Source organism: Sminthopsis crassicaudata, chromosome 2, assembly GCF_048593235.1.
Source record: "Sminthopsis crassicaudata isolate SCR6 chromosome 2, ASM4859323v1, whole genome shotgun sequence".
NCBI classification, from domain to species: Eukaryota; Metazoa; Chordata; class Mammalia; order Dasyuromorphia; family Dasyuridae; genus Sminthopsis; species Sminthopsis crassicaudata.
Window position 1 is genome coordinate 664,221,957 of NC_133618.1, and position 22,466 is coordinate 664,244,422.

Genomic DNA, 22,466 nt, shown 5'->3' on the forward strand with positions numbered 1-22,466 from the left:
TCTCTATTCCATGCTACTTATATTTAATAGCATACTAAAATAAAGATTTAAGGAAATATCAGATGTCTTTGAAGACACTGTTCTTTCTCTTATTAGAAGATCTACTGATCCACTTAATCATGTAAGGATATTGAAATGAAATTATAAAAGTAATTTATCTAAACTAATCATGATAGGTAGCAATAATGAAAAGAAACAAGACAATTCAACCAATGGCAATACAAGAGAACTAGTTCACCTCAAGACATGAAAATGAATTTTCCAAGGTTGGTGTCAATCATCTTTGGTCTGTTATCCTATTATTTTAATAGAGATAACTTTCTAACAAGTAGAAGTACTACAATTAGTTCACTGGCTCAGAAAAGGTAATGATGATAGCTAATATTCAAATGATTTGCAATGCAATTTGAATAATTTATCTCATTTTATCCTCGTGAATGGAGCTATAATAATATAGTTCTGCATTTAATAGCATCATATTATTTTTATGTCCTTTTAGATTTTCAAATTTGGTTAATCTATACTAAATCATTTACATATAAATCACCATAGAATAGGGAGCCCCTACAATGTGGGGAATTACAATTGTTTTGTTTCTGGAATGAAAAATAATAGTGGAATTGTGTACATATGTGATAAAAGGATTAAGAAAATATAGATGGATATCTGTCCTACCATTGGGGAGTAAATGTCTAAACTTTAGGAGGAATGAGTTAGAAGTAGGTAGGTTCCACTTTATGGGTGCCTCCAGATATGGATTATCTTTATCTCTGTTCAAAGGAACACAATTAAAATCCATCATGTACATAATCTGAAAAAACAGATATTTTATGTCTGTAGAAACCTTTGCCTTTAGCAGATATGGGTAAACAGGCATGTCCCCTTAAATAAACAGATGTAAGAGACTTATTGGTAACCCTTGTGGTAACTTCTTGCCAGAGAGAGGGCTACTAAGGCCAGGTATTCTTAAGATGAGATCTGAGAATTTATAAATATCTTGACCACGCTTCAGTATGATTTGTTTCCTTTGTGATCATATTATTTTGTTTTATGCATTTAAAAACTTCTTTTTCTGATACTGGGTCCATAGGCTTCAACAGACTGCCCCAAAATCCATGACATACACAAAGGTAAAGAACTTTTGGTTTAGGATTTCTCTTTTATAAAATTGTCAGAAAAACTTAGGTAAGGGATGGTTTTATATTAGGAACCAAGATGCATAGGACTAAAAAAATCCATTACATTAGAAACATATTGATTTTAGAACTGATATGAAATAATGACAGATAAAATAACCCCTTTGCTCAAAGAAGTATTCAAGCATGATACTTCCTGGACTCAATATCCTTATCTTACAGAAATAAAGTAAGACTTTGGGAAAATATTAAAAAAGGATAACCATTATATCCTCTTATTAATCCCTAGAATAATCTATAGTATACAATGAAAATGGCATGTAAACAAGAGAAACAGACATACATTAAAAGGATAGCATGAGAAAAAGAGATACTACACATGGTATAATATAACTATGGCTGTTGTTGATGGGAAATATATAAAATAACGTATCACATCTTTATGAGTAAAAATAGTGCAAAGAAAGTCATACACTTCAGCTAAATTGCACTTACTTTAGTTCTTGAATATTTTATTCAAATTTATTGAGTATTTTTAAAAATCTCTGTGTTCACAGTGTGAGTAGTTGAGTATGTTCAGATTCATGCAGTAAAATAGTGAATAATAATAGAGTGAAAAATTTAAAAAAGTGATGATGCAAAGGGAAAATAAATCACAGGTGTTCTGCTGAATATAACCTATAAAAATATTCAAGTTAATTTAACCAGTCAAAAAGATGGCTATAATTTTCTGTGTCATCTGGTCCTTTCTAAATTATAGATTTATAAATGGAAAAAAAAGAGAGGTGGAGAATTAGGAGGTTGGGAGAAGTAAAGATAGCTAGAGAGTGGAAGCCCTTAAATACTTCCTATTTAAAATGTACTAGCATAAAAACTATGGTTTAATATGATATTTTTAAATGACAATTTCAACAAGTAACAAACATTGTCATGTGTGTTATATTTTATTATTTTTAAAATAGAGATGACACACATTGAGTTTCCTGACCATTAGTTTGTAAAGCTTGATTTTAAGAGAAAGTTATCTTCATATAAACTTTTTGCATGGGCTATTTCTTTTTTCTAAAAAAATTTCAAATATACATGCCAACTCTTTGGGCCGGTAAATTAAAAGTTATTTTTATAAAGTTGAATATTGCTTCATTAGCCTATGTTGAATCAACTAGAAATCTGCAACAATGAGTTACTCTAAGTACTACTTGGAGATGACCCTAAAGAAATTAAATATTATGTGATATGTCCAATCACAGAGGTCTACAGTGTGTGCAAGCAACCATACTCACATTATCAAAACAATCCATCTACTATTTCAGAAGAAAGGAAGCATAATTTTGACATATTTTGGTACTATGTATCTGAATGTTTAACCAAAGCATGATTTTCTTTAATATTCCCTGAAATGTTTAGAACAGTATAATAAATTCAGTTTTTTTCAAGCTGAGATTAATGGGTTGACAGTTGAAATAATGAGTTGTCCACTCAGTTGCTATAGCAATAAGCATTTGATAAATGATCAAAGTAAATAAAAATGAAATCTGTATTTTGTGAAAATAAAAGTTTTCTTCTTTCAAACCAACATATATGTGCATATATATACATATATATCTATACAGTACAAAACAAAATATGTGTATTTTGATATGGCAGCATAAAAAGAGCATTTTATGAGTAGCACAGAGTAAATCAAAAAGCCTCATTGTCTGAAATAAATCCAGTCATTCAGGATGGATAATGTACTATTAATAAAAGGTGAAAGGATGAAAATTTAAAGTTTCAATAAGTAAATGCTTCAATGTGACAAAATGTTACCTTTAAAACGCAAATGCTCTGCAAAAACAATACTGATCTTGTTTATTTCCTTTCAACAATATGAGGTCCTACATTGCCTAAATCCTCTACTGAATTGAAATGTCTAACCGATTTATCTATCACCCTTCCAATTACTTGGCCAGAACCACCCTCTGCGCACCAATGTGAGGGTCATATATCAAAATAATTTCTGCCATCAAAAATGTGAACGTCTTCCAATCTGTGCGTTGCTCTAACTAGAAGTTCTTCAACATAACATTCATTTATCCACAATTAACATTACATTTAATTCCTATCTGACAACAAGATCTTCTTCAGAACGCAAAAATTGTTTCTCGTAGTCAAATGCAGACGATTCTTAAAGGAATAAAGTTGTGGATTGCATTAGGAAACAGCCCCACCTGCCAGCCCCTCTCCTCCCATGCCCGAGGAGCCGTGTGCCAGCCTGCTCCTTGCCGGAGACTAAACTTTGCCGGGGAGCCGGGGAGCCGGGGGCTCGGGCTCAGCTCACAAAAGGCGCTGCCTCCGCCCGGCCTCCTGACCCCTCCCGCGGGGCCCTGCCCTCGCAGCCCAGGCTCGCAAGCTGGGTCTGTCCGTGGTGCTGAAAGCGCACAGCCCGGGCTGTCCAACCTGCCGGCGGGCGGAGGGAGCGGGGCGCTGGAGATGGGGGGGGGGCTTCGACCCGGGGCTGCGGGCGGCGGGAGCGGGGCGCTGGAGATGGGGGGGGGGCCTTCGACCCGGGGCTGCGGGCGGCGGGAGCGGCGCTGGAGATGGGGGGTGGGGCTCTACGGTTCAAACTCTTTCGCAGACAAAGGGTAAGTTTGTGCAGGGGCCGGGGGACCTCCCGGGTGCCCCCGGGCTCCGGCACCTCCAGGCCGAGCACTCCCGCCTGCCGCAGTCGGCAGCAGCCCCAGGGCAGCGGGGCACGGCGCCCAATCCCGGGCACACGCGCGAGCCGAGGCTCCGGGGAAGGCCAAGTGACTTGCCCAAGGTCACACGGCGGGGCAGGGGTCTGGCCTCCGGCACGGAGGATGCCCAGGCGGCCTCTGCCCTGCGCGAGAAGGGGGCGAGCTCGGCTTTCTTTTGTTCTCCGAGGGGGCGAGGGTGAGTGTGTGGGAGGGTGTCCGCGTGCCCAGCCTGGGGGGTCGGGGCTCTAGCCCCGGGGAGCCGCCAAAAAACCCTACAGGTTCCAGCCCTTTCTTGGCCCCCTCGGGTCCCACACCTCGGGTCCCGCATCTGGTGCCCAGGTAAGCTCCTCCAACGGCTTCCCCCGCCCGCTGACCCCCGAGACCTTCCCCACCCCGTTCCCGGGGCCTCGCCCGCTCCCCGGCTCTGGGGGTCGGGGTCCGCACCTGACCCCCCGCGGGGAGGCCTTCGGCCCTCAGCACTTAGCTCCCGTCTCGGCACCTTTCTCTCGCGGACCCCCACCGCCCGCTCCCCAGCGCCCCTCCTCTCAGCCCCCCGCTGTGCCCCTCCCCGATCCCCCCACCAGGCTCCCCACTTAGGCCCCCTCTGCGTCCCTCCCGGACCCCCTTTGGTCCCCACTGGTTTCTACAGCACCCTCCTCAACTTCCCCGCTGTGCCCCTCCCTGACCCCCCCCCATACAGCGCCCCTCCTCTCAGCCTCCCAGCTCGGTGCCTTCCCCGCTGTGCCCCTCCCTGACCGCGCTGTGTCCGTCCTTGCCCCCCTCCACCCCTCCCTCTGCCTCTCCTCCCCACAGCCCCTGCTTCCCGGCCCGGACCCACCGTCGCGCTCGCACAGCTGGATGGCCTCCAGGCTCAGGTTCTTGATCACGTCCTCGCACGGGCTGGCCGGGCTGCCCAGCGCAGGGTCGAGGCGCGGCGGCACGTCCATGGTCCGGCTCCGGCTCCGGCTCCGGCTCTCTGTCTGTCAGTCTGTCCCCCTCCCTCCGTTCCCGGCTCCGCTGAGCTCCTCTCGGCTCTCCCCAGCGTCGGGGCCCGACGCGGCTCCGGCAGCTCCGGCCGTGTGAGCGTCTGACACCGACTGAGGCGGAGGAGCCGGGCAGGGAGCGGGCGCGCGTGCGCGGAGAGCGGGAGGGGGGCTCGAGGCGGCGCGAGGGAGGCGGTGGGAGGAGGGCTTGAGGGCGCGCGCGCCCGAGGGGTGGGGGTGGGGAGAGAGAGAGACCAGGCCGGCCTGACGCCCACGGGAGGGCGCCCGGCATGCGGGCGCTCCTGAACTCACGCGCGCGCCCGACGGCCCTTCAGTCAACTCGAGCTCGCGCTTCAGCCTGTGCTCGTGCCAACTGCCGCGGGAGCCGCGTCGGGCTTAGGAAGGGGCGGGGAGAGGTGTGTGTGGTGTGGGGAGGGGGGGGTGGCGGGAAGAAAACGGCCACCCGCGTGCACAGCCCGGCGTGGGCGGTGGAGGAGGGGCACTCCCCTCCCCCTCCTCCCTCAACCCACCCCCAGCTGCGGTGATGAGAGAGCGTCCCTTGGGGGCCAGGCTCGGCGCTGGGCGCTGCGCTCCTCGGACCCGGGCAGCGTCTGCCCTCAGCCCGCCGACGTTCTGCGCCCCGCTGTGTCGGGGGTGTGTCTGCGGGGATGGCCTGTGCCCGGGCAGCTGTGTGCTGGCGGCTCTCTGTCTGTCTGTCTGGCCGTCGCCGCTATCTGTAATTATCTTTCCACCAGCATCTATCTGTCCCTATAGCTGTCTGCCTCAGATCTGTCCCCCTGTGTCTCTCTCCCTCTCTGTCTCTGTATATCTCTGTACCTCTGTCTCTATCTCTGTTTCTCTGTCTCTATCTCTGTTTCTCTGTCTCTGTCTCTCTTTGTCTGTTCTCTCTGCCTCTTTGTCTCTCTGTATCTCTGTATCTCTGTTTCTCTATCTCTGTCTCTTTGTTTCTCTCTCTCTCTCTTTGTTTCTCTCCCTCTCTGTCTCTGTATATCTCTGTACCTCTGTCTCTATCTCTGTTTCTCTGTCTCTGTCTCTCTTTGTCTGTTCTCTCTGCCTCTTTGTCTCTCTGTATCTCTGTTTCTCTATCTCTGTCTCTTTGTTTCTCTCTCTCTCTTTGTTTCTCTCCCTCTCTGTCTCTGTATATCTCTGTACCTCTGTCTCTATCTCTGTTTCTCTGTCTCTGTCTCTCTTTGTCTGTTCTCTCTGCCTCTTTGTCTCTCTGTATCTCTGTTTCTCTATCTCTGTCTCTTTGTTTCTCTCTCTCTCTGTTTCTCTCTGTCTCTGTCTCTCTTTGTCTATTTCTCTCTCTCTGTCTCTGTTTCTCTGTCTGTCTCTGTCTCTGTCTCTATCTCTCTTTGTCTATTTCTCTTTGTCTCTCTCTGTATCTGTTTCTCTCTGTCTCTCTCTGTCTTTATCTCTCTTTGTCTATTTCCCTCTGTCTCTCTTTGTCTGTTTCTCTCTATCTCTGTCTCTCTCTTTGTCTGTTTCTCTCTGTCTCTGTCTCTCTCTTTGTCTGTTTCTCTCTGTCTCTACCTCTCTTTGTCTATTTCTCTTTGTCTTTCTGTCTCTGTTTCTCTCTGTCTCTGTCTGTCTCTGTCTCTCTTTGTCTGTTTCTGTCTCTGTTTCTCTCTGTTTCTGTCTCTTTTTGTCTGTCTCTCTTTGTTTCTCTCTTTCTCTATCTCTCTTTGTCTATTTCTCTTGGTCTCGTTTCTCTCTGTCTCTTTCTCTCTGTCTCTCTCTCTTTGTCTGTTTCTCTCTTTCTCTATCTCTCTTTGTCTATTTCTCTTGGTCTTTCTCTTGGTCTCGTTTCTCTCTGTCTCTGTCTCTCTGTTTCTCTCTTTTCATCCCCTCTCAGTGGGGGTTGACTCTGCTTTCTGCTGTCTTCAGCTCTAGCTTCATAATCCTGTGATCCTAATGTATATGGAGATGGCATGGAGAAGTAGCTGGATGGTTCCATGGAAAGAGAAGGCTGCACTTGGAGCCAGGATGATCAAAGTCCCAATTGGGGCTTAAACATTGCTCACCTTGGCCCTGTCACTCGCTGCTGCTCATCTATAAAATGGGGATAGCAGTAGTGAGACCTCCCAGATTGTGTCACAGCCAAACAAGGTAGGAATGTTGGACATGATCAGCAGCCCTGCCTCTCCCAGCCTGGAGCAGGCTCTTCCCCCTCCCTGCCCCAGGCAGCTCTTCAAGCCAAATCACAGTAAGTGCTAAGGAGACACCACCCTCTTCTTCCCCCCCATCCCCCACTCCCCCAGCCCCCGCAATGGCCCAGGGAGCTCTGATGAAGTTTCTGACAGCGATAACCCTCCGTGACCCTTCGGCCCAAGTCCCCTGGCCTTGCCTTTCCTCCTGAGCAGCATTCCCCTCTCTGCCTGGACTGGCCACTCCCCACGCCCCGATCAAGCTCTCCTCCTCCCAGCTGCCCCATCTGGCCTCCATGAAGACCCGGCTCCTGCGCCACCTTCTGCAGAAGGAGTTCTCCCCTTTTTGACTCCCCCTTTTTTCTGCAGAAGCCTTTAGACCCCTCCTCACTGCCGACTATGAGCTGGACGTGGGGCGACAGACACAGAAGTGGGATTCCTGCCTTGGAGGAACTTGCGTCCCACTCTAGAGAGTGCATCTATGCAGTATCAAACACATGGGTATAGAGATAGTCTAACTACCTGAAAATAGATGTAGGAAACTACAGATAAGAATCTATAATCAAGAGCCCTCCGGCCAGGAGGAGAAGAGGCCGCAGAACCAGCCCGAGGATCAGAAATACGGGGTTCCCCTCCATCTCTGAGGACCTCTCAGGGCCCTGGCCAACTCTGAAGAGAATACATTTCAGGAAAGGTGCTAGGTTTTGCTGGAGGAAGCTCCTTCCAGGACCTCCTTACACAGCTCTGGATCCCCAACCCTAAAAGGGAAACAGACACCATTCTAGATAGGAAGGAACTTGCCCTTCTCCACCACCGTCCAAGGAGGGGAAAGCAGCCCCGCTTTCCAGCAGGGATCTAGAACTAGGCAAATGCCGTGGGTCAGTTCTACAGGAGCCAAAGAGCCACAATCATTGTCCCTTCCCTTTCCTGACGCTAAGGAAAAACTCCTTTTTTTTCTGCAGAGATTTTCATTTCAATTCAACAAACATCTCTTGAAAACTAGAATTCTCCAAGTGAAGACAAGTAGCTACAGTGCACAGGACACCTGTCTCAGAAAAATCAAAATTATGACTCTTCCAAAGGACAAAATGGAAAGACAGATGGCATGAAGCCCAATCACTGGCATTGGGAAAGCACCTGAAGTTTTACAAAGCACTTTCTCTGGGCTATTTTAGAGCAATTAAGTTGAAGCTTAGAGCAGGTTGAGGATATTCTCCACCACTTTGTAGAATCATTTAGTCTTTGCTCTCAGAGCAAACATTTGCCATCTCTTCTCACTCTGACTTCCGTAACATTTCTTGCATTCTTCTGCTGTCTCCCATGCCAGGGCCTTCGGGTAAGCACCCGTGACCTCTCCTCTGAAATACAGTATTAGCTTCTTAATGCCTGTCCTTGCCAGTCAGTTCTCTATGCAGCTGCCAAAGTGATTTTCCCCAAGCACGTTTCTGACTACATCCCTTCCTAGCTCAGTAAGATTCAGGTGCTCACTATAACTTCCAGAATATAACCTATTTAACCTAAATATCACCCCCTCCCTGTATTCTAGAGTCTAGGCCTTAACCATTTTCACCTGAGAAATTTTTACATGACCCCAAGTATTCAAATCTAAAATAGTGTATACAAATCAAACATTTGCTGATAATAAATCATAACTTCACAAACTCCAATTATGAGGCTCTATATGGGGTTGTGAACCATGATTTAAGAAGTTGGGCTCAGCTCTCTGTCTCTTGTCTCATTCATGATATTCTCATTCCGGATCTCAGAACCTTTGCATTAACCAACCCCAATACTTGGAATGGGGCAATTAAGTGGTGCCTTGGAGAGAGAGGCCACCTAGAGTCAGGATGACTCATCTCCCCGAGTTCAAATTCAGCCTCAGCTGTGTGAAGCTAGTTTCCTCATCTGTAAAATTATCTGGGAAACAGAACACCTAGAATGTGCTCCCCTCCTTACCTCACCTCTATCTCATAAAATCTGTCCCCCAGAGATACAACTCACATGCCATCTTCTTCTATGCCAGTTCTTTTCCCCACTAAAACCTCTAGGTCTTTTATTGTTTTATAATAGCTTTTTAATTTTCAAAATACATGCAAATATTGTTTTCAACATTCACTCTTGCAAATTCTTGCGTTCCAATTTTTTTCCCTTCCCCTATCCTAGATAGCAAATATTTCAACATAAGTTAAAAATGCGCAATGCTTCTAAACATTTCCACATTTACCATGATATACAAGATAAATCAACTGAAAATGGAAAAAAATGAGAAAGAAAAACACAAGCAAACGACAGCAACAAAAAGGTGAAAATCCTATGCTTTGATCCACATTCAGTCTCCATAGTCCCCTCTCTGGATACAGATGGCTCTCTCCATCATAGTCTATTGGAATTCAACATTTCATTGTTGAAAAGAGCCACGTCCATCAGAGTTGATTATCACATAATCTGTTGCTGTTCTATACCAGTTTTTTTTACCTTTTCTACCTGCTGAAGCCTATCGACTCTTCCCTTTTTCATAATTGAATGAAATGTAAAATTTGGGGGGTTATTGCAAACAAAGGTGTAATTTTCCTCATTCAAGGTTATGAATCATTTAATGATCTATCCATGAGCTTCTTGAGGATCTATGAACCCCAGATGGAGGGCCTTTGTTTTATACAGAGCCTTTCCTGGTTTTCTTCAGTTTCTGCTGCTTTCTCATATCCATCTACCTTCTACTTAATTCTGTATATACTTTTGTAAGCACATACTGTCATTCCAGCTAGAACACAAGGTCCTTGAGAATAGGGATTGTCTCATTTTTTTTGTATTTATCACTAACTCTTAGCATGGTGTCTGGCACACAGCATATGCTCAAGAAAGGCTTGTTAATGGATTTTCAGGTAAAAAAAAACAGATGTAGGGCAAGGCTTTTAGCAAGTTTCAGAAGCAAGATTTTAAGATGGGTCATTCTTAATATCAGTGGTCTGACCACTACTCCATGCTGCCTTCTTTATCAAGAACATGTCTACATGGGAGAGTAAGACAGAGGTAGACGAGAAGAGATGGACATCAGATCACCTAGAAGAGAGCCCTGGGGCCTCTGTGGATGTCATGGAAAGAGCAGAAGCGTGGCGTCTGCCTGCAAGGACAGAGGGCCCTCATGGGTAAGATGCTGGTGGGAAGGAAAGGTAAGGGCTTGAATATTTGTGGTAGGATGGAGGTATAGACAAAAGGCCAGGAGAAAAAAAAGTGACCTCATTCAGTTGTGGGGAGAAGAGGGACCTGTAGGGATAAAGAGACAGGGATCTGGAGCGTTAAGAAGCGACTTTGTAGGATAAAATGCATCCAATTGCCTCCAAACCATCTCCGGTATATGGAGGCCTGGGACTTGTAGCTAGTGGGGGTGTAGGGTGTGCAATTGTTGTAAGTTTTTAGGTTTAATTTTTTTTAAAAATTTATTTAGGAGGAATGCTGGGGGTGTTTGGTTTTACTGCAGCTATAGCTACAGAGGAGTACCCGGAAAGTTGAGTTGGAAATACAGTGGCTTTTGGAATGTTACTTCTTACTTTGTTAATAGAAGTGGCTCAACAAACTGTCTTAGGATTGGGGATATGAGACATAACCTTAGTCTTTGGCCTGAAGGGGCTTACAGTTTGCTCTCTACATATGCAACTCATTTTAAGAGGGAAAGAAGAACTCCAGAAGTGCCAGGGAAGGTCGAGGGAAAGCCTCATGTGTGAAGCACCTCCTTTGAAGGAAATTAGGCTTTGTAAGAGGGAACATTGGTGCTTTCCAGACATAATGTCCATTCACGTAAAGAGACAGACATTCTTGTAAAGCAGTGGGTAGAGTGCCAGGGCTGGAGTCAGGAAGACTCGATAGCTGTGGGATGCTGGGAAGTCACTTTGCCCTGTTTGCCTCTATTTCCTCATCTGTAAAATGCAAAATCAATTTAAATAGGATTGGTTTATTTTTTTGAAGACACTGAAATCATTACTATGTAATGAGTGAGTGCTTGGACATTTCCTAAATTTATTAAATAAATAGTAAATTGTTGAAATTTCTGGACCTGAGTTCAAATCACTACCTATGTAGTAATCTTTAATAAATACTCATTCATTCTATCTAACCTCAATTAAGTCATTAATTTGTATGAGCATCAGGTCCCTATGTAAATCAAACTTTCAATGGTATGTATATTTTGTGGTACCCACATTCAGTCATGAGATCTTATGTGGGGTCACAAACCAGAGTTTAAGTAAGAAACTGGGAACTAGATAACCAAGATCCCTTCTATATAACTCCATCATCTTATGGTTTTATTAGAAAAACATCCAAATTTCACTCCTACATTATAATCTAAGGATTCCCCTTCTTTTTTCCTTTTTTCAGCTATTCTCTCAGGGGAGGCATAGGGTTGGTATTTCAATAAAAACTTCTGACCAGTGATTTCTTTTTAAGTTTCTTTTTATTGATTTTTCAATTTGGAACATAAATGTTAAACAATAAAGTGCCAATTTACATACACAGTGCTGTATGCTACACTTTCTGGTCACATCTATTTAGTCATAACATTAGTAAATCTAGTTAATTGAAACCCCATAAACCTTAAGGACTAGCTAAAATGAGCTGGCAAGACTTGGCACAGTTACAGGTTGACTAAAATTTATGTTAGAAATTGTACATTTTAAAGTGAAATGTACTTAATATGTGCTTTGGTTTTCAAGCAAGATGATATCTCCTAATAGGGCTGTTCCGTCGTCTAACTGATGTTTTATACCAGATCCCTAATTCAGTAGTTCTTACACTTCCAAATGAATCTGTACACAGGGCATCGTTTTGAATCCCTTTGATTATCTTCTGGGCTTGCATTAAGCCATATAATCTAGACCTGAATGGAACTTTGCAGATTATCTAACCCAACTACAGTTAATATAAGAGAAATCCATGAGTTTAATATAGATATTAAATTACTTTTTAAGGTCTTATATACGTAAGAGAACCAGGTTCTCTGGATTCAAATAGTTTTTTTTTTTTTCCATTATAACATGGTCCCTAAGGCAAGAGAGTGAGCATTGCATACTTTAGATTCATGAGAATTGGACAATTTGTGATGGAATCTTGTATTGCCTTTTCTGTTCTGTCACTTGTGTGACTGAAGTTGGATTCCATAGGATGAAAGTTGCGAATTCTTGCCTGTTTACTTTTCATATTTTCATTTAAAGATGCCCTTCATATACATATAAAATACTTTCTTTTTATAGAATATATATAAATGTGTGTGTGTGTGTGTGTGTGTGTGTGTGTGTGTGTGTGTGTGTGTGTGTGTGTTTGCTGAGACAATTGGGGTTAAGTGATTTGCCCAGGGTCACACAGCTAGGAAGTGTTAAGTGTCTGAGACTAGATTTGAACTCAGGTCCTCCTGAATTCAGGGCTGGTGCTCTATCTACTGCGCCACCTAGCTGCCCCTTATAAAATATTTTTAAAGATCATGTAGAGGTGAGAAATTAGGTAGATGGATTGTTAATATTACTCTTTTTCTGTCGATTGCCTTTTAGGGATAATACATTCATTATTATTTTTTCTTTCAGATTCCTTGAGACTCAGTCTTTCTATGACCTCAAAACTGTGTCATCTTGTATATTTGGCACAATCCAGATGGTTTTCTCCCATTGTGATCCCAAGTACCTGCTTCCCTGTTTTCTACATCATCATTCCAGAGTAGCAGAAGATGGCGCGGGGCCATCTTTTTGCAGCTTTTTAGCTTTCATTGGTCACTATTACTTAAAAAAGTCGCCAACTAGGGCAGACTACTGATACTAAGCCTTTCTACTTGTAGCCAGATTGATGCTCAGAAAGCAGACAGTCTTTCTTCAGACCATATGGCAGAATCCATAATTTCAGGATGGCAGAATCTTCCAAAACTTGTACTCCTTTGGTATTGTTGTTGAAAACCCAAGGTTACCCTATGGCTCAATGAGTTTTCAAGAGCAGGACATTCCCAAATACCCTTTGCTTCTGGAGAATCCCATATGACCTCAGGTTGGACAGAAGTCAGACAAAGTGAAGCTGAAGAGTAGTCCTGAAATACTTTCTCTCATTAATCCCAAGCTTGCCTTCAGTCAGATTTGCCTTTGCTTCCAGTCCACATACTGGATTTTATCTCAACTTCTACTGAAGCACGTTACCAATGATCTTACGTTTACTAATCTGTATGAAACACCACAGGCCCTTCCCTCTATCTCCAGTCTTGTTTTTTTTTTGGCCTTCAATTGTTTCTCTGGTGTTTTTGTGATTTTATATCATTTTTACTTCTTCAATATCACATCCCCATCTTCTTAGCATCCTCCCTTTTTAATTAAAGCTTTTTATTTTCAAAATACATGCATGGATAATTTTTAACATTCACCCTTGCAAAACCTTGTGTTCCAAATTTTTCTTCTCTTCCCCCCACCTCCTTCCTAAATGGCAAGTAATAAATATGTGCAATTCTTCTATACATATTTCTACAATTATCTTGCTGCACAAGAAAAATCAGATCAAAAAGAAGAAAAAAATGAGAAAAAATACAAACAACAAAAAAAAAATGTGAAAATACTACATTGTGATCCACACTCAGTGCCCATAGTTCTCTCTCTGGGTGCAGATGATTCTCATCATCACAAGGTCATTGGAACTGGCCTGTATCATCTCATTGTTGAAGAGAGCCATGTCCATCAGAATTATCATTGTATAATCTTGCTATTGCCATGTACAATGATCCCCTGGTTCTGCTCATTTCACTCAGCATCAGATCATGTCAGTCTCTCCAGCCTCTCCAAAATCATCCTGTTGGTCGTTTCTTTCACAACAACAATATTCCATAACTTATTCAGCCATTCTCCAGTTGATGGCATCCACTCAGTTTCCAGTTTCTAGCCACTAAGAAGAGGGCTGCCACAAACATTTTTGCACATATGGGTCCCTTTCCCTCCTTTAAGATCTCTATAGGATACAAGCCCAGTAGATCACTGCTGCTACCAGCAGTTTTAAGGGAGGTTCTGCCTTTTCCCTTTGTCTTTGTGTCTTCTGCCTCTAACACAGCTTTGCCTATTTCAATCCTTGAAAAATGATTGGTGCATTGAATTGGACAAATGCTTGCTGACTGACTCACTGAATAGAACTGGTTGGTTGAATTAACCAGTTGTTTTGATTTTATGCAGCAGAAAAGTGTCCATTTGTATATGTCAATATAAATCTGAATTAGTAAGTAGAGGAGCTTTTTTAGTTCTACTCTGCCTCCTAGGAATAACTCAGAATGGGGATATTGACCACATGACGCCTTCTAAAAGGCCACTCCATCATGATCACGGTGAATTCTGTGCTTGGGTCTGCCATGGTGAAGCTCCTACTAGGAGCAATTACTCACTGGACAAAATTAAATTGAATTTACCCCTAGGTCCTGAAAATTGGAGAGGTGCTACTAGATTGCCCACTGCTGAGATTATTTTAGGCTAGCCTTTAAATTGCTAAACTGAAGTAAAGATTTAATGATCTATCCCCCTGAGGCAAGGACATTAGTAACTTCATCACACAGGGCTAGCTGACAAATTTTAAGGGAAAACAATCTATTCCACAGGTTAAAAAAAACACAAAACTTCAGAAACATTTTGAATAGTATTTTGGAACAGAGGATTTCCATATTTTGAATTCCCCTGTGGTTTGGTTGAGTTTGATTTCATACATACATATATGTATTGGATGATTTGGCTTCTGATTTTAATTTAGCAAGACATTCATTTGACCATTTGCTGGACCTGTCATGTCCACTTCTATGCTGGATCATCCACACTGACTCCTCTGCTCTCGATTCCAGGCTGACAAGTGCAGCAAGAAAAAAAACGCAGAACCATGGAAATCTGGCCTTCTGCAAAATGATACTGTCAAATTTCAATTTGACCCTTGCTGCTGCTGGTCAATTATTTAATATTTCTCATGTGCACTTTCAGGGTTACTGCCTACAAAACCATTATTTCCAGCCATCTCTTCTCTCATTAAACTTGGAGAGCTACCTACCCTCACCTTCACTCTCAGTAGATTTCCTGAAAAAGATTCAGGTTATTAGACTTAAGATGGACTTCATTCTCTTCAAAGTATATGTTGTACCCTCTATCCTTTCTACCTTATTTCCAGTGTTAGAGAAAAAAAAGTCTCCCTCTCTAAAGGTAACTTCTTTATATTTGCTGTTCATCCTTATCTGTTCTTTCTAGAGGCTCCTGATTCTCTACTTGCCCCCTCTCTAGATTCTCTCTCCTTCTGTCTTAAACATGATCCCATGCCATTTATCTTTTTTTTAATCCCTTCATTTGAGCTTACTGTTCCTTTTAATGATGGCCTGCCTTTTCTCCTCTTTGACAGACTTTTCAAATGAGAAAGCTATATTCACTGCCTTCAAATCTTCACTATCCATTCACTTTTTAATCTTCTCCAATCTGTTCCTGTTTCTTTCCTGACATTGCACTATTAAGGATCACTACTGACCTCTTTTTATTCAGATCTTAAGGCTTTTTTTCATTCTATCTTCTTTGACTCCTCAGCAGCATTTGACACTGTTGGAACCCCACCTTACTTATTTGAAAGTATATTTTTCTGTGACTAGTGTGATATGCAACTATCTTGGTTCTCTCATCTCTTTGCCGATCTGTTCTCCTTCTAATCGTGAATGTTCATTTTATTTTCTACCCTTTTCTATTTTCTCTTTACCCTCCAAATTGATCCAGCAAGCATAGTTATTAGTACTCACCATGGGCAAAAATATTGTACCAGGCGTGAGAAATATAAAGATAAACAAAAACATCTGTATCTGCTCCAGAGAAACTTTTATTCCTCTGAGAAGTTTTTCTCTATTCTGATTTCAATCATTCTGAAGAGATGACTCCTAAATCTGTAATTCTGCTTTCAACCTCTTACCCAAGCCCAAATCCCTTATTTCTAGCTGCCTAGAAAACATTTCCACTAGGACATCTTATTATCAACTCAAAATCAACTCTATAAAGATGAAACTGTTTGTGACATCAACATTGTCTTAACCTCCCAGTTCAAAATATTTTAATCATCTTTCCATTATCTTTTCTTTCTGTCCCTACACTGAATCTATCCCTAAGGTGATTCTTATTTTCAGTTTCTGTCAGATTATTCCTTTTCATTCTTTACCCCACAATATAGTATTCTTCTATACTTCTTGCCCCGATTCCTTAATTGGAGTTAGTTGTTCTCCCATTTCTTCCTCCCAGTCTTTATCTTACAAAGCCTTATACCAGATTATTGTTGATAAAATATTGCTTCTATCAGGTTACTCATCTGCTCAAGAATTCCAATGACTCCCCAGTCAACTACTGCTTCAGGAATGAACTCTTATCTAAATTTCAAAGTTTTTCAAAATCAGTCAATTATCTTATCTATCAAATGGTATCTTTTCCCTCTAATGAGATCAGTCTCCTCTAGATACTGTGCATATTTGTATATCCCTATCTACCCATGCCATTCGAATAGGATGGACCCTATTAAATACAATGCGGTTTAAGAGGCAAGATGATAATAATGGATAGAGAATTGACCACAAAGCCAATTCATGACTTTGACACACATTGTCTGTGAGACTCTGAGCAAGTCACTTAATCAATACTCTAGGAAGTTCTCTAGAACCTTTAAGTTATAAAGAGGATGCCAAACCAGAATTGGGGGAGGAAATCTCCTCATCTGGGAGCTCCCTATTCCAGTGAAATTACAAGTCCAATCCTGATTCCTATAAATTAATATTCAGTATTCCAATATTTAACTAATATTCAATTTTATTTTTATTAACTTATTTAATTTTTAAATTTAAATTTTAAATCTTGGTACATGGTAAGTGCTTACTAAATTTTTTAAAATTTAAATTTTAAATGAAATTAATTCTTTAAATTTTAAAATTTAAATCAAACTAATTAATAAAATTATTTAAAATTAACATTTAATATTAATTAATATTATTCCTATAACTTAAATTAAAATGAATTGAAATCAATTAAATTAAAATCAATAATCCTTCACTAGGCAAATATTTGTAAGGCAATGTGTCTAGTGCAAAAGAGACAATAAAAAACAAAATGGCCTCTGTTTTCAAGGAGTTACTGGATCTACTCTGTGGGGGGGGGGGGGAAAGAGATGTTCGGGACACTTGTACCTACCCAAACTGACTACTCAGGAGTCACTCCTGATGTACAGAAAGAATTTATTACAATCTCGAGAAGCGAGGCCCTTTGGGCCCGAAAGGACAGCAAAGATACCCCCTCATTCCATTGAGGGTTTTTACCATTTTCACACGTTTCATACAAAGAACCCCCTCAAATCCCACCCTCTCTATGGCGCAATTGCTCACATCGTCTTTCTTCCCCTATTTGGTCAGTGGGATGCCGGAGATGTTGACCTTTCCCACCAGTGTCCTCCTTTGAACAATAGAATATAGACCAGGCCTTATCTAGAGTCCCAGGCCCCCTCAACCGAGGCCTCTAGGCTTTAGATAACAGTTCCGGATCAACATGTGCTTAGTCTGTACGTTCTTCCCCTTTTTCCCCACACAGAGATGGGTGAAATAAAGTGGCTGCTCAGGAGAAAACCCTTAGGATTTGGAGCAGAAGCCATGGAGATGAACTCTGAACCTTCTGCTCACTCCTTTGAGTCCTTGGGCCAATTCCTTCCCCAGGCTGGGCCTAAGTTTCCCTGCCTGTAAAATGAGGGGCTGAGACTGGGGGACCTCCCTGTTTCTAGAACTCTGAAACCTCTCCAAGGAATGGTGAAGGGCAGCGCCACGTGGCACACAGACGGTCCCAAGGCTTCACAGAACTGCAGGAAGGCAGGAGCAGGAGCCGATCAAGCTGCAAGGCTTTCCGGCACTATTTGCTGCCACAACAGGGCTGAGTTATAAATAATTGACCTGTGGGCCGCGGCAAGGACTGGTAGTGGCCCGGGGTCCGTGTACCCGCAGGGAAGCAGTGTCCGTCTGAAAGTCACCCTGCTCCACGTGAGCTGGCGGGCCACAGTGGCTCAGGTACTGACAGGGAAAGCTCCTGCCCCTGACGCTCCCGGCTAACGGTCATGAGTCTCCATCTTCATCTGTAAAATGGGCAGTTGGACGGGGGCGTGAGCCGGCAAACAATCGGGCATTTGCTGTTGGTCGTTCCTCTTCGTGACCTCATGTGGGATTTTCCTGGCAGGGCGATTTGCCCTTTCCTTTTCTAGTTCATGTATAGATGGGAAACAGGCAGGCTCGGGGAAGTGACTTGCCCAGAGTCACACAGCAAGTGTCTGAGGAAGATGAGTCTTTCTGCCTTCAGACCTGCCATTGCTACCCACCGTCCCATCCACTTGTCCAACGTGGCTGCCCGTCACCATTTAGCACAGAGTTCTTGTAAAGTGATTACGTAATGCCTATTAAAGGCTTCTTAAAGTCTCAGTGGCCTACGGAAATGCCAGCTTTTCATTAATTAAGGAACACACTCCCCCCCCCACCCCTTCCCTTGTTGTCACTGATGAAAGTATCTGGAGTGAAGTAAAACCCGTCCGCCTGAACGTGATCCCCTTGCTGACTTCCTCCTCTTCCTCAGCAAACCCTCCTCCTCCTTTTCTTCCTCCTCCTCCTTGTCCACTCGATCACAGCTTTAACAGACTGGTCGACAATTGGCCCGTCCCGTGGGTCTGTGTGAGAGTGGATGCGGGTGGCAGGAGCGGGATTGGAATACAAAGTCTGCTGGGGGCGTCCCTCTCGAGGATCAAAGCCAAGTTCTCTCATGTATGACGAGCCATAATAAGAACTGCATTTTATATAGTCCTTTAGAGTCTGTAAAGTGCTTTTCACACTGTCTGGCTTCTTTGTAGTTCTCCTTGAGGCAACTGGAACTCAACCACTTTGCAATAATTTAATGCAACAGGCATTAATTAAGCACCTATTGTGTGCCAGACACTGGGAATATAAGGATTAAAAAAAGTCTACCCTCAAAGGACTTATACATATCGTAGAAGAGGATATCTGTGGTAATTTGAAGAGAGCAGAGCAAAGGAGAAGATAGAGAGAAAAGGACAGAGAAGGATGGAGTGAAAGAGAAAGAGAGAGAAGAGAGACGGAGATCCTAGAACATAGATTATATAAATGTCAGCGATTGTGACAACGTTTGGGACACAGTTCCAAATGACTTTCCAGGATGGCTGGACTAGTTCATAGCTTTACCCAGATCTTTGCATCTCTGTGAATAGACGGCAGGAAAGTATTGAACTGAATGCAGTGAATCTGAGTGGTGGGATTTGTATAAACTGTTTGCTGGAGAGAGGTGGCAAGGTGCACAGTGAATAGTGAGCCTGGAGTCAGTGAGTCCGAATCTAGCCTAAGAGATTGATTAGCTATGAGAGCCTGAGACAGTTAATTTAATCTGTCTACCTCAGTTTCTTTATTTGTAAAATAGGAGTAATAATACCCATTTCCTAGAGTTTTTATGAGGATCACATGAGATGCTACTTGCAAAGTGCTCAGCATGGTTCTTGGTACATGGCAGGTGCTTACTAAATGCTTTTTCCTTGTTTCTTTCAGAGCACTGAAAACGCCAGAGGTTTTGATTGTGGAGACACTGTCAGAGATCATTAGGAAATCAGGAGAGAAAAGAGAGAAATCACAAGAAGGGCGAATGTGTCCATCTTCAAAAAGGAAGAAAGAGAAGGAACAAACTCCCCAAACTACAGGCTTCACTCCGATTCCTACAACAGTTTAGAATGTATTAAATGGACGACATGGGAGCATTTAGGAAGGGGCACAGTGATGAAGCCGGTGTCAAAAACTAGTCAGGTTTTTTTGACAAGTGTGTGAGAATGGCCTCTCAGGGAAGCACTGTGATCATAGCAGGCTGGGATTCTGCAAGGTATTTGACACTGTCCCACAGCAATTCTCCGGATGAGACAGAGAGGAACAGGCTAGCAGCAGTGGTCACCACCCCTGGGTGACTCAAACAGCAGTGATCACTCACCCCAAGGACAGTAACCCAAAGGCTGGGGAGACAGTAAGCTCAGATTTCCTATAAGCAGATCCTCGGGGATGCTTGTGTGCTCAGAACCTTCAAGATAACTTTAGAGGCTCTTGTGTCACTGTCTCTCTGTTTCTCTTTTGTCTCTCATTTCTCTTTCTCTCCTTTCTCTCTGTCTCTCTGTCTGTCTCTGTCTCTCCCCTCTTTTTCCGTCTCTGTCTCTCTCCATATACACATGTTTTTTGTATGTATAAATAAACATGCATATTTATGTATTCATGCATATATATTAGCTCTTTTTGTAATGGAAAATAACTGGAAGCAAAAGGAATGCCCATCACTTGAGAAAAGAAATCAATTGAAGCTAAATAAATTATGACATACTAATATAATAGCATACTTACTATGCTGTAAGAAATTCTGACAGTTTCAGAGGAGTCTGGGAAGACTAGCATGAAGGGATGCTGAGAGAAGTGAGCAAAGTTAGGCAAGCAATTTTATGCTGTAACAACATTATAAAAACAAATTTTGAAAGATTTAAGATTTCTGAACAATTCAAGGACCAACAAAGATTCCAGAAGGCTGATAATGAAGAGCCTGAACAGCAGAGGGAACCCTAAATGTGGAAATGGAAAGACCTGAGTTCAAATTTGACCTCAGAGATTTATTAGTTTCCTTTACCTCTGTCTCAGTTTCCTCATCTATAAAATGGAGCTAATAACAGCACCTACTTTCCACAGTTGTGTAGATAAAATAAGATTATGTTAATAAAGCACTTAGCACAATGTTTGGTACAGAGTAAACAATAAATGCTTTTTAAAAAACAGTTGCTTTCTGACAGAAGTGATAGATTTAAGGTGTATAATGAGAAACAATTTTGGATATGGCCAATACAGGCATTTATTTTACTTTACTGTACATATTTGCCACAAAGGTTTTGGTTTTCTTCCTCCCACCTCCCTCCCTCCCTCCCTCCCTTCCTCCCTCCCTCCCTCCCTCCCTCCCTCCCTCCCTCCCTCCCTCCCTTCCTCCCTCCCTCCCTCCCTCCCTTTCCTCCCTCCCTCCCTCCCTCCCTCTCTTCCTTCCTTCCTTCCTTCCTTCCTTCCTTCCTTCCTTCCTTCCTTCCTTCCTTCCTTCCTTCCTTCCTTCCTTCCTTCCTTCCTTCCTTCCTTCCTTCCTTCCTTCCTTCCTTCCTTCCTTCCTTCCTTCCTTCCTTCCTTCCTTCCTTCCTTCCTTCCTTCCTTCCTTCCTTCCTTCCTTCCTTCGCCTTTTCGTTATCAGCAGGCATTTGTTTAGCACTCTGAAAAGCCCTCTGTAATCACTGACATTTATTATTCCTCACAACAAACCTTTCTGAAATTTTCTATTTCCAATCTGAAATAAATGCCTACAGATACCCTTTGCAAAATCACGGATTGCCTTAAAAGCTAATTTTGCATGACAAATCACAAATGAAAACGACTACTGCTGTGCACTCCCATTGCATTGTATGCTCTTGGCTGCTCTATGATCCCTAAGACCTTCACTCAAGGAGCATCACAAATCTCGATAATAAGATTGTCTATGTATGATAAGTGCCAGGGAATGACAAAGTGTCTGTAGAATCACACATTTGGTGGGTCAGATCCTGGGCAAATCATTGATGGTGTGGAAGGTGTTGACGAGTCTTGAAAATCTCTTAAGTCTAATTTTGGAGAGTAGCTGAACAAATGTTTTTATACAAGGCCTTGGTGAAAGCTGGTGTGTTGATAAGGGAGATTAATTCTTTGGCTGCTAATGTGATACTTCTCTCATTATAGCATAGGGCTGCCTAGCACTTATGTGCACATAGGTGCATCATGCACACAGAGACATTGTTGTTGTCTGTCCTTTGTGCTCAAAGAATACCAAAATGACATCACAATGTTGGAGTCGATGTAAAATGTGTCTTTTTATGGTTGAACTGATGAATGTGAGCTTGGAAGGCTCTACCACAGGATCAGGCACAAATAGTCCATATGAATATTTAAGATGGAAATATTTCTAAATTTGTGCATTTCATAGTTCTTTTGAGTTACTGCAATTCTGCTTTGCTCAAAGACCTTTTTTTTTTTTTTTTTTTTTTTTTTTTTTTTTTTTTTTAATGAGGGCTTGATATACTCGGTGCCAGTGTCTCCCATGTCTCAAAGTCATTTCCAAAGTTCTTAGGACAGATCTGAGAGTGTCCTTGTACCACTTCACAGAAATGCTTTGCACTAGACTGTTGGTGTAAAAATGAATTTGATCTGCCTTCTTGCTGAGCCAAGATTTCTCTTAGCTTTCTTTGTACTCTATTTTTGATGGACTTTCTTCTACAAGATAGACAAATCATCCTGCTGGTATGCTCTGGGGAGTTCTTGGGTTTTTTTTGTTTGTTTGTTTCTTTAGCAGTTTCTGAATTTTTCCATCATTTTTGTCAAATTAATCTTGATGT

At 42.6% G+C, this 22,466-nt stretch overlaps 1 protein-coding gene and 1 long non-coding RNA gene across 3 annotated transcripts in view; one reads left to right on the forward strand and one right to left on the reverse strand.

The window, feature by feature from the left end:
* Positions 1 to 22,466, reverse strand: part of PHYHIPL (phytanoyl-CoA 2-hydroxylase interacting protein like) — a 90,498-nt gene that overhangs the window by 62,712 nt on the left and 5,320 nt on the right. Inside the window, exon 1 of one of the 2 annotated variants that reach the window (XM_074297055.1) lies at positions 4,692 to 5,001. The exons of the other annotated variant lie outside the window; for it this stretch is intronic. Within the exon in view, the coding sequence (XP_074153156.1) occupies positions 4,692 to 4,800 (109 nt within the window). The 5' untranslated portion in view covers positions 4,801 to 5,001. Of the gene's footprint in view, positions 1 to 4,691; positions 5,002 to 22,466 lie in introns of those variants that run through there. 2 annotated transcript variants of the gene reach the window in all.
* On the forward strand, positions 5,377 to 13,366 carry LOC141559026 (uncharacterized). The gene is made up of 5 exons (XR_012487201.1): positions 5,377 to 5,572; positions 6,745 to 6,966; positions 7,967 to 8,340; positions 10,005 to 10,150; positions 12,578 to 13,366. It is a non-coding gene; the product is annotated as an uncharacterized LOC141559026 (long non-coding RNA).